The sequence below is a fragment of the Teleopsis dalmanni genome, chromosome 2, assembly GCF_002237135.1.
Source record: "Teleopsis dalmanni isolate 2A chromosome 2, ASM223713v2, whole genome shotgun sequence".
In the NCBI taxonomy this organism is placed as follows: domain Eukaryota; kingdom Metazoa; phylum Arthropoda; class Insecta; order Diptera; family Diopsidae; genus Teleopsis; species Teleopsis dalmanni.
The window spans coordinates 113,658,597-113,670,386 of record NC_051847.1 but is presented as its reverse complement, the minus strand read 5'-3'; the positions used below and the strand labels follow the sequence as shown (position 1 = coordinate 113,670,386).

General features: G+C 27.7%; 3 protein-coding genes across 3 annotated transcripts; 1 reads left to right on the top strand and 2 right to left on the bottom strand.

Moving 5' to 3' along the window:
- Nucleotides 1–774: 774 nt before the first annotated feature.
- On the bottom strand, nt 775–2,479 carry LOC119683101 (glycerophosphodiester phosphodiesterase 1). Its single transcript, XM_038096709.1, has 6 exons — nt 2,234–2,479; nt 1,836–2,177; nt 1,590–1,762; nt 1,319–1,517; nt 1,062–1,237; nt 775–994 (listed from the first exon to the last, which is right to left on the bottom strand). The coding sequence occupies exons 2-6, from the start codon at nt 2,160–2,162 to the stop codon at nt 841–843; spliced, it is 1,029 nt and encodes a 342-aa protein (XP_037952637.1). The 5' UTR covers nt 2,163–2,177; nt 2,234–2,479; the 3' UTR covers nt 775–840.
- An 840-nt stretch (nt 2,480–3,319) lies between these two features.
- Nucleotides 3,320–4,720, bottom strand: LOC119683102 (trypsin-4). Its single transcript, XM_038096710.1, has 3 exons — nt 4,551–4,720; nt 3,580–4,034; nt 3,320–3,524 (listed from the first exon to the last, which is right to left on the bottom strand). The coding sequence occupies exons 1-3, from the start codon at nt 4,710–4,712 to the stop codon at nt 3,332–3,334; spliced, it is 810 nt and encodes a 269-aa protein (XP_037952638.1). The 5' UTR covers nt 4,713–4,720; the 3' UTR covers nt 3,320–3,331.
- A 3,656-nt stretch (nt 4,721–8,376) lies between these two features.
- On the top strand, nt 8,377–11,019 carry LOC119684708 (GTP-binding protein Rheb homolog). The gene is made up of 5 exons (XM_038098807.1): nt 8,377–8,744; nt 8,854–8,925; nt 9,788–9,995; nt 10,068–10,197; nt 10,264–11,019. Exons 1-5 carry the CDS (start codon nt 8,696–8,698, stop codon nt 10,351–10,353), a joined length of 549 nt encoding a protein of 182 aa, XP_037954735.1. The 5' UTR covers nt 8,377–8,695; the 3' UTR covers nt 10,354–11,019.
- Nucleotides 11,020–11,790: the final 771 nt, after the last annotated feature.

Genomic DNA, 11,790 nt, shown 5'->3' with positions numbered 1-11,790 from the left:
TTCATTTATAAATATGAACACCTGTTTACCCATTATTAAATAATATTTGTATATACATATTTAAAAACTGTTTTTTTATGTAATTGATGACTGGGATTTAATATAGATTTTTGAACGTAGTAGAAATTTGGTTTTTTTTATAAATATTTAAAAAAAAAGATTTTAATATAGCATTTGTATAATAAAATTATTTTAGTTGTATGCATTAAAGAATATACATATATAAAAATATGCAAATAGACGATTTAACTTAAATATTTTTTTAAATAATTTTGCATTACATTTTGCATTGTGCTTTTCTAGTTTTTTTTAAAAATAGTGTAAACATGTTTTTGTATGATTTGAAAAGTAAGGAATTATAACTATTAATTAAAAAGCTTTTTTGCACTAAAATGTAAATGAAATTTATATTTTGAAAAGTGAATTTGTATATAAAAAAAACCCTTAACAAAAACATCTTTTATGTTTTTACCTCTAGTTTTAAATATGTAAAGGGCACAGAAACTAATTTTATCACTGGACGCCAAGTATTTCAGATCGCCTCTCTTTGTTATTGTATTGATGAAAAAAGTGGATATAAGGAATTGGATTTTTGAGAAGTCCATAATTATACTTTAAAAATAAAAGTACAATTATGTATCGTTGAAACTTTCAAGAAGTTTCGAATAAACTATTTCGATGTACATAAAATTTATTTAAACATTTTAAATAGATCACTTATGTAAATGCAATTCAATTAAACAAGCTTTAAACAATTAATATGTTTTCGACATGTGTACTTAAATATTATTATTTATTTGGTTTTAATAACTATAAACTATGTTGTTTTAGAGTTACTACTTAAGCTTTCATAAGTAAGTGCGGTTCTGAGCGAAGGGAATCAGTCAGATATTGTGTTTTCATCGTTTTTTGAAAGTAACGCTTTTCATTCGGTGAATTAATATTATAAACTATTGGCCGTACTCCTACATTTCGCCATAGTTCTGCTATATGTCTGGAAGAAAAAATTTTTTAAATATATTAAAAAGGTATGCTTGAAGTAGCTATTTAAGTAGACTTACAAATTAAATTCGTCTTTATTGACGAAGACAACACTTACGCCAACTACAGGTGCAATAATATTACGATATATAGCACCATAAATTGAAGTGGCAAGTGTTGAAGCTTTGAGAATAGGCAATGCTAGAAATTTTTCAGTCCAAAGCCCACACACTAAGTCTGTTTCAGTTTTTCGTAGCTAATAATATAAATGCTTGTTATTATTTATATATATAAATTAAATGAAGTTGTTTTAATGAAGTGTCAGTTCTTGTCATACCTGATATATAGCATAAGGTGATGAGCTAATAAGTATTATTTGATTCAAAAATTGTGCGTTTTTTTTAATAAAAGCTTTAAGTTTTTCGATCATGTGTGAGCTATGGTCAGATATACGTAAAAATATGATTAATCGATTATTTTCCAAAAATTCCATTAATTCACTTAATGTATAAACGTATTCGGCATCGAATTTTGAACTAAGCGTAAAAAGGGTATCATAGTATAAAATTATTATATATTTTGCTAGTTTAATTTGTATTCAAAGTTACCTTAAAGGATGTACTGATGTAATATTGACTCTTCGTAATTCTTCAAGTGCATGTTGTGATATAGCACCCGTAAGTCCGGCTCGTTCGAGTGTCGATCGATTTACAATAACGATTTCACCGCAAGCTGTTAAGCCGGCATCTAGCATAACGTTGCGATAACCACGTGTAATACACTATAATTAGAAATATAACAAAATATTGATTTTACAAATTGTGTGGTAGTTGATTGTGTGGTAGCAGCCTTACCTTTTTGATAGCAGCTTTTGAATTACCTGGTGCGTCATAGCTAGCTGCGCGATTTGCGATTGGCCAATAAGCAAGATTGTCGACCGTAGCAACATCGCCGGTTTCAAAAAAGTTCAGTAATCTTTTTGCACTTGGGCTGCGCAATTTAACAAATTTAGATGCAACACATACAATAAGCAGCATTAGCGTGAACCATGGTATACCAGCCGAAGCAACGTTACAAACAAACCAAAAAACATTAAAAACAAAAGAAAACAAACTGATTGAACACCACAACAAATGGTAGAGCATTTTCAATATGGTCCAACTGAGAATTACAAAGTTCATTCAGGAACTCAAATCCTATAAATTAACACTTATAAATTTTTTTAATCAATATAAATTTGTTTCTAGCTCACTTCTTTTACAAAATAACGGAGATCACTCAAACACCACTTCTTTATGAATTTCGTAAAATAAAATTGTAATGATTGATGATTTAATTGATTCAAACAATTTTCTTCAATTCAGCGTGAATATCTGTTCGATTTTTGTCTTCGTTGTATAGAATAGGATATTTTCTTAAATCTTTGTTCATTTTATCCTTCTAAGTCGAAATAAAAAGCCCTTTTTGACCAAAAAAAGAAAATGTTAAGGCGTAAAGCACAATAACTTCTGACATTTTCTTTGTTTCTTCATCGTGGTTGTTTTTTTTTTAGTTGCAAAGTGGGTGGAGTGGGTTGCATTGTTGTATTACGTTGCGGCGATGTGCTTGTCAAAAAGAGATTTTTGAATTAAATATAAAATTGTACAATTTTTACAATTAATTTTATTTTATAATAATTTGTAAATTGTGCGTTTTATATATTATAAAATGTTTGAAATTTTTCCGGGATTTAGGTCGTGGTTTTAAATTTATATTTTTATACAATAACTTGTATTATATAAAACACAAACTTTAGATTAAATAAAAATATCACAGTGATTAATTTATGCAATATATTTTATTAACAAATATTTCGGTCTACTTCGTAGACCATAACACTGAAGATATAACCATTACACTGAAAAACACTGTAGATGATATTTGTTAATAAAATATATTACATAAATGAATCACAGTGTGATATTTTTATTTAATCTAAAGCTGGTTTTTTATATAAAACAAGGTATTATATAAAAATATAAATTTAAAACCACGACCTAAAGCCCCAAAAAATTTAAAACATAAACATTGAGGTCGACACTAACACAAACATATACATATAATAAAATTTGTGTAAAGTTTAATTCGTATTTCTAAATTTTATACCACAAGAACTTAGATGAATGCTCTCTTTGGATTAGTAAATCAGAAATATGCTTAAATCGTTTAAACGCATATTTGTTATTTGTTAACATTCATTTGAATTAAAGTTACTATTTTTTTTTTAAATATATTGAAAGCATATAAATAACAAGCAACAATAAGTTATTATTATTAATAATCAATGTATAACTTTATTTTATATATTTGTTTATAATTTAGTATATAATTTAATCCAACGTCTTATAGCAGGGTACGACAAGCGGGTATAAACGCCAGGATAATGCGGATCAGCACAGCCAACACCCCAAGAAACTACACCAATAAGAGTACCATTGACTTGAATTGGTCCACCAGAGTCTCCTTGGCACGCATCCGTATTTCTAGCCGCTGCACAAAACATACTATGGTAAGAGTTGTCAAACAATTTTTTTCTAATTAAACTGAACATGTACTTACGCTTCCGTTATACCACCTTGAAATTTCATTGCTTCATTGCATTCTGCTTGATCAACAGCATATACTGTTGTGTATTTAAGCGTTGTAGATAAAACATGTTCGGTGGCGCTCATATGACCCCAACCAGAAACGATAGCAACTGTATCAGTTAAAATTGGTTCAGCAACATTGGGTAATTTTATTGGTGCTACAAAATCACCACGTAATCTGTTGGGTTGAGTACGTAAAAGCGCTATATCATAGTTCATTGTGTCTGCATCATAGGATGGATGCTTGTATATAGTAGTAATGCTTACAATTTCACCACCTTCCATACGGGTACTACTGCCTATACGCAAAGAAAACATAAGTGGCAATTTTTCGAATCCATCAACACAATGCGCTGCTGTTATGGCCCATACCGTATCAAGTACCGCGGCGCCACATATATGTATTGTGCTGCGACGTAACGACAACTTAAAAGAATTGTAGTCGCATCAACAAAAATTACAACAAAAAAATGTTACACAAATTTATTCGTAATATAAATAATTTATACAAAATTTAAATTAATAATTGAAAATAAGTTATTTATTTTATTTTGTAATAGTATATTTATTAAAAAACATTAAAACAAAAATGGTACAACATAATTTAATTCGGACCTGACTAGTAAATAATGTCATGTTATATATTTAATTTTTGTTTGTAAAAAAAAGCCGAAAAAAATATAAGAAAAAATTTATCTGTAATTCAAGGTGAGAGGAAATAATTCGTTTAAGGTTTCAAATATAGTTAAATAGAAAACTGATTTTATACTTTTTGAAACGGTATTAATAAAGTAAATTTTGTTTTGATCGCAATAAATAGTCCGCTAAAAAAAAATTTAAATTTTAATTTTTAATTACTTTCAAACCGTTTTTCACAGAAGAACTTGATACATTTTCACTAAATTTCCTCTTAATATAATATATATTCCTATCTAAGCTTACTTGATAGGAAAACTCCTCTATTCTTGCATTTTTACCATTGACAATGCGATTTTGTGCGGTTACACTGTTTGTAGGCGTGGCTTTTACATTTTGTTTTAAAATTAAAAACAGCGATAAAAAAATGCAACGGTTGATATATGAGCCAATTAATGACAACCGCATTATTTGGATATTATTTCTTCACTGGTTATTTGTATTTCAAGTTGTACATCAAAGGCTTTTCAACTTCTTTTCTGAACTCTTTATCAAAAAGAAAAAAAATATGTTCCTAAATTATCAATGAATATTTAACAAGTTTTAATTGACGAGTTCATTCGAAAAGTAAGATAACACTTCATTCAAATGATTGGTACTTATCAGGCCTTGGAAGACATTTTACGTTATATTTTGTTTTATTCTAATTGCAAATAATTGCCATTGTGGGGGTTTTTATTGGAAATCTAAAACTGAAAATGATAACGGCTTTCCATATATTTATTGGAAACTAACAGTTTGTGATCTTAAAATAAACATATTAAACATAACATAAAAACATACAAATATTATTAATGCTTCAAGAATAGTTAGAACCAAAACCTGAGTGTGCGTAAACTGATCTATTTCTCACCTCTTTTTTGTCGAAACCAAATATCGATAGACAATATATTTCGAACACTATTAATATATCTTATAAATTTGTTAACTGGAAAAACTATTTTCATATTATATATATTATTATATCTGACTAGGTAATATGTTTAATTATATAATATAATTAGGTATAAACATCATAAATCTATACTCTATGTGTAGATGGATCAATTCGTAAACTCCAAAGAAAAAAAAGCATATACATATGTATGTACGTATATGTACACAAATGTTATTGCAATCAATTGCTACATGTTCTGAATTATGTTAAAATTCAGTCGATTTGTTAAATATATCGATTTTGATATTAGATCAATTCCATGTATAAAATGTATAAAAAAGTTTTATCTAACGGCTTATGTCTTGTGTGTTAAAATTAGGTATTAATTCAAATAAAGTTACGGTTACGAATCTTGCCCATTGGTCTACAACCTTGTAAACTGTTTATGGTATTTATAAATTCATTACCGTAACTACAATTGCGGTATACGTCAGTTGTAAGTAAATTAGATTCGCGTAAAATTAATACATAATTGTTATCTGTTATTAACATTCTCTACCATAATGTATGACATTTTTGAGATTTGCTTTTCGATTGATTTCAAAAACTTTTTAAAAAAATTTTATTTTATTTCCTTTCAAGCGATTAGTATACAATGGTGGACGTGGACATAAGTATTTTGACATTAAAAACATCGTGTATTTTGTGTAATTAACTAAAATTTATTTATCCAATAAATATGAAAAAAATATATGTATAACAGTAGTGTATTATGGTCATAAAAACAACAAAATTATTGAATTCCATATTAAAGTTTAGAAAATAAAAATAAAACTTCATAAATTTAAAAGGACAAAAGTATTTTGTAAGAAAATTGAAATAATTTCAGGAAGTTTCAAGAATAAAAAAAAAATTAATAAAAAATAAACCCTTCTTTAGCGCGTATTATCTTCTGCAAACGTCCAGGAAGGGATTTTACTAGATTTTGAAGCGTTTCTAAGGAAATGTTCTTCCAAAGTCCTTCTACCTCAGCAATCGTATCGTCGCGCGTTCTTGTTATACTTGGACTTCTTTTGCGTTTTATATAAGCCCACACATTCTCTATTATATTTAGATCCGGACTTTGGGGTGATAAAATCTAATGTATTTACATCCAAATCCCTTAGAAAATTTGTAATAATTTTGGTCTTGTGACATGTAGCATTATCCTGTTGCAGGATAAAGTCATGTCCAATGAGCCGGTCACCGAAAATAAATTCGCGGTCATTCAGGATGTGTAAATAATTGTCTTTATTCATTGTACCATCGATTGGTATCAAATCACCGCTCCCGTTAAAGCAAACACATTCCCAAAAATCACAGAGCCTCCACCATGTGGTATCCGTTTGCATACTGGTCTTACTTTTTGTCAATAATTTTTGAGTATTCTGCAGTTTATTTTATTTTTCGACCCATGATACTCAAATGTACTTTCATCAGTCCACAAAAGTTGTTCCCAAAAAGATTGAGGCTTGTGAACCATAAATTTGGCAAACGCTAAACGCTTAATCTTATTTTTTGGCGAAATAAAAGGTATTTAGCGGGCTACATATGGCTTATTATGGATATATCGTATTCATTGTTAACTTCAATTGATACTGCATTTGGTGTAATTAAGATATTCTCCTTAAATTTTCCAAGGATTATGCGATCCTGCCTTGGTGTAGTCTTGGGTTGTCTACCTGTTCTGGCTTAATTACTTATTGAATTTGTTAGTTTATGCTTATTGATTTGGTAGTAATTGTTTGCCGCGGTACTATATAAAACTAGCTAAGACTTTGTACCGAAATACCTGCGCTGTACTTTATTACCATTTCGTTACGCTGGATTTGGCTTAGTTCACGTATTTTACCCATATTTTAAATAAGAAAAAAAGAAAAATGAATAAAATTAAAAAAAAAACGGGATTCAGATTAGAGTAGCCAACTTTACAAATTACAAAGAGCTGTATTTATCGCACGCGACACAAATAACAACCAAAACTATGCAATGTCAAAATACTTTTGTCGACTGGAAGTACTTCCACATGTTAAAAAGATTTCTCGGAAATTTTTCCATACATGCCCATTCTCTGAAAAAACAAATTTTAAATTTTATTTAATAACGTTTACCGACTGTACTAACCAAAGTCCAGCACTTCCTCCGTTTCTTAGTAATTATTATAACCGAAAGTATTATTATTTGCTTTTTCCTTATTTCAAATATCTTTTTTCGGTGCATTGCACGAAATTCACGGTATTCAAATATTGCTTTAAATCTATTGGTGATAATATCACACACATTATATTAAATATTTTTCAAATTTTCCACATTTTCCAATTTCATTTGTATTTGTATTTCATTTATAAACAAAAGAAAGTTGCATAGATATTTTTAATATTAGAAATTTTTCTGATGAAAACAAAAGCGAATTTGCTGAAATACATGTAGAAATATACTAAAAATAACGTTCGAAATGAAAGCTAAAACTCTTTAAAAAAACCAACTTTAAAAGAAAAAAACTCTTTAAAAAAAAACTTTTCATAGTTTATATAACATATAAAAGTTTAATTAGCTGCATAAATGAGCTCATTATAATGTGAACGTTTTTCATTAATATAAATGAGCGAGTGCCTAAACAAGGTAGTTAAAATGAACTAATGATAAAATAATTTTTTTAATATTATTTTAAAATAAAATAATTTATTTCTATATATTTTAATTTTTCTGTTTTCAATGTATAACATATTTTGAAGACACATATTACGCTTTTATGTTTTTAGTTGAATGGTTTAAGTCAGAAGAAGAAAAAAAAACGATCAAAAACGAAAATAAGCAAGACTTTTGAAAAATCAAAATATTTTGAATTTCGTCAGTCTGGGTGACACATCTGTAAGTGTTGCCATTACAATAAGTCGATAAAATTGTGTGAATTGTACTATCCGCTTTAGAATTTAGCTATAAAACCAACATCAGTAGTAATAGATTTCTATATATAACATCTCCAAAGCAATTATTTAAATGAAACTGTCATATCAACAGCCCACTATCGTTGTTGTTTCATACTTCTCTCTGTTCCATACAAGCAGCTGTTTTTCTGTACATATTTGCCATACTTCGTTTTTATTTTGTTTCACTTTTTTCCTTTAGTAATTACATATTGTACAACAAAAACGCTTGCTAATAAAGAGTAGAAGAAGAAGGTGAGGTTGAATTCTCGTGCGTACTTATATTGCGTAGACAAAAACGTTTAATTATAAAATACAATTAAATAAAATAAATCATTTAAACAATTACTAAATAAGCACAACATAATTTGACTGTGATAGTAAAAGACCCAGTGCAAAATCATAATAGAAAGCAATTTAAACATTCTGATAAATATTTCTTCTAAGAAATCTTCAATTTAATAAATTTAATAATTGCGAATATTTGTAATTAATATATAAGAAATCAAATTGCATTTTTAATAGTAAGAATTAATAATAAACACAAAATGCCAGCAAAAGAAAGGAACATTGCAATGATGGGTTATCGCTCCGTGGGTAAGTAACAATTACCAACTTTCTGCTTGTTATCTCGTTATTTTTGTTATTAATTCTATTGCGTTTTGACTTTTTTTTATGAAAAAATTAATATTTACTATAATTATAGGTAAATCGTCATTAAGCATACAATTTGTTGAGGGCCAATTTGTGGACTCATACGACCCAACCATTGAAAATAGTGAGTTTCGAACACCAATTTTTTAATATATAAATAAATAATAATAAAAACTAGTTTGTTTGTCAATTCAGTTACTTGTTTAACTTCAACGTATTTAATATATTAACGTATGCAGTAAAATAAATTTATTAATTTAAAAATAAAATTTTGAAAATTTAATTTGTTTAAATCTATGATCGTAAAATATGATTTGTTGAATCGCAATATATTTAATGAAAGTACCTATAGGGAAATGTGTGTTGTGATGGTGCAAATCAAAGGTCAAGGTTAATACACTGATGGAAGGAAATCAGATTATATTACCTTGACATATAAAAATTATTTATATTCCCAATTAAATGACTGTTAAAATAATTTTATAAGAAAATGTTAGTCAGTTTACTAATTACTGACTAAATAATGTAGATGAAAAGGTTTGTCATTTATCACATATTTACGACACCTAAATCTCAGTGAAGTGCTGCATATGCAGAAATATAAGATGTCTCCAATAATGTAATATTTAAATAAGCAATTATACAGTAATTTTCCTTATATGTATACAAAATACGTTAAACACCTAAATCTTAGTGAAGTGCTGTCTATGGAGAATTATAAGATGTATTATAAGATTATATATATACTCAATCCATTAAACGATTTTAAGAGCTAAAAGAAATTTAATTCATTCATCGTTATAAAAAAAAATTCATGCGATATACTATTGTAAGCATGATTCCAAAACGAAATGCACCAAATTTGAACTGATTAAAAAAAATATTGGTAGACGAAACATCAAAACAAGTGTTCACTTGATCACATTTTAATAAATTTCACATAATAATATATAAAATGATATATATTTATTTTATATCTTTTGCAGCCTTTACAAAAGCAACAAAAGTTAACTCCCAGGATTATAGTGTTAAGTTAGTTGATACCGCTGGCCAAGATGAATATAGTATATTTCCTGTACAGTATAGTATGGATTTTCATGGTTATGTACTTGTCTACTCAATAACCAGTCAAAAGTCTTTTGAAGTGATTAAAATAATATATGAAAAATTAATGGATGGAATGGGAAAAAAATAGTAAAAATACTATTATTAGATTAAACTCTAAATATGAAGATATAATCATAAATTTTTAACTTTTATTTACAGTGTACCTGTAGTTTTAGTTGGTAACAAAACTGATTTACACCAAGAACGAACAGTATCTACGGAAGAAGGTAAAAAATTAGCTGACTCTTGGCGCGCTTCATTTTTGGAAACTTCTGCTAAACAGAATGAGGTATTTTATATATGTTTATTTACATTATCTATTATAATGAATTTATAAACTTTATATTTGATATAGTCTGTTGCTGACATATTTCATCAACTACTTATGCTTATTGAAAATGAAAATGGAAACCCGCAGGAAAAGAATAGCTGTGTAATTTCGTGAGGAACTAAATCTGTCACAACACTGATGAAACTATATCAAGCCAGGTGTATACAACTTTCTGCTTTGTGTTGTGCTTTTCGGAGAAATAATGTAACTTTTTTTTTTAATAAGTTGATGTAAAGAATTTAAAATGCATAATTTATATATAATTTTATAAATAGAAATCTACTTGTAGACATAGATTACAGTAAAAATACTTTCCCTTGAAAATTTAGAAATGCAATTTATATATTAACATAACTTTTCAAAAAATGACACACATAAAATTTAAAACAAAACATAAGATTTTATTAAACTTAACTACAAAAGCGAACATAATCAATTTCGAATAAGAAGCATATATATAATGTGTAAAATTATTTAAAACAAAATTACAGACAGTTTAAAATCAATCGCTATAAAACTAAAAATATGAATTGTTTCGAAATGGTTTTATACAACAAAATTATCAAAGTAATAAATTCATTTTACGACCCACAATATAAATATATATTAAATATAAATTTATTGAAAACAAATAATTTATTAGTCAAATGTTTGACTTGTATCACGTTTAAAAATATAGACATTGTCATTGTCATGTATATTTAAACAATATACGAACAACAAAAATTAAATAGCTAATCAAATGGTACAATTAATTATGAACATATAGTATGATAACACGAAAATCTTAGTTTTCTTAATTTAGACCGTGTGGTCGTTTATTCTAATTTTGTTTTATTTCATTTAAAAATGAATAATAGTTAATAAAGTACCTAAAAAGGACATTAAATAATGTTTTAATTTAATTATATTAGTATAATTTATATAGTATATGTCAAACAAATGTTAAAAATTTGGTTAAAATAATTTTTGTATTGCACAGAACAAAATATAAGAGAACCAAACGTCTTTCTACTATTTTATATTAAAACGGCCTCCACTTACGGTTTTATTTACCGCTTTTTAATGATGACATCAGATTCATTGTGCTCAGGTATAAAAAAAATTCCTAATGCCAATTTCAGAACTTTTATTTATTAAATTGGTTGCTGTTGTAGCTCTTGGAGATATATATACCGTAAAATATGAACAAAGGTAAAATACGAATGGATGGGTGTAGTCGAAACGTTTTGTGTGGAATAGGGGGGAAATAAAGATGTGGGTCGCAATTAAGACTCTTGGCTATTTGAAAAGGGCGCTACCATATATCAATAGCGCTCAAATTAGTGTGGTAATTTCAACAGGAGAAGAGATAGTCGAAGTAGAGCTGTGTGAAAACTTACTGATAAGAACATAAGTATATCTTGATCTCAATTGGGCTAGAACAGTTCTTGCTGCACGAAGACGTTGTCACTCTTTCCTAGAGAAATCCTAGAGATGCCAGACGAACGCTTATTAAGAAGTTTGTTGCTATGTAAACGTAATCTCGAAGAGGGCACTGCTTCGGTAAAG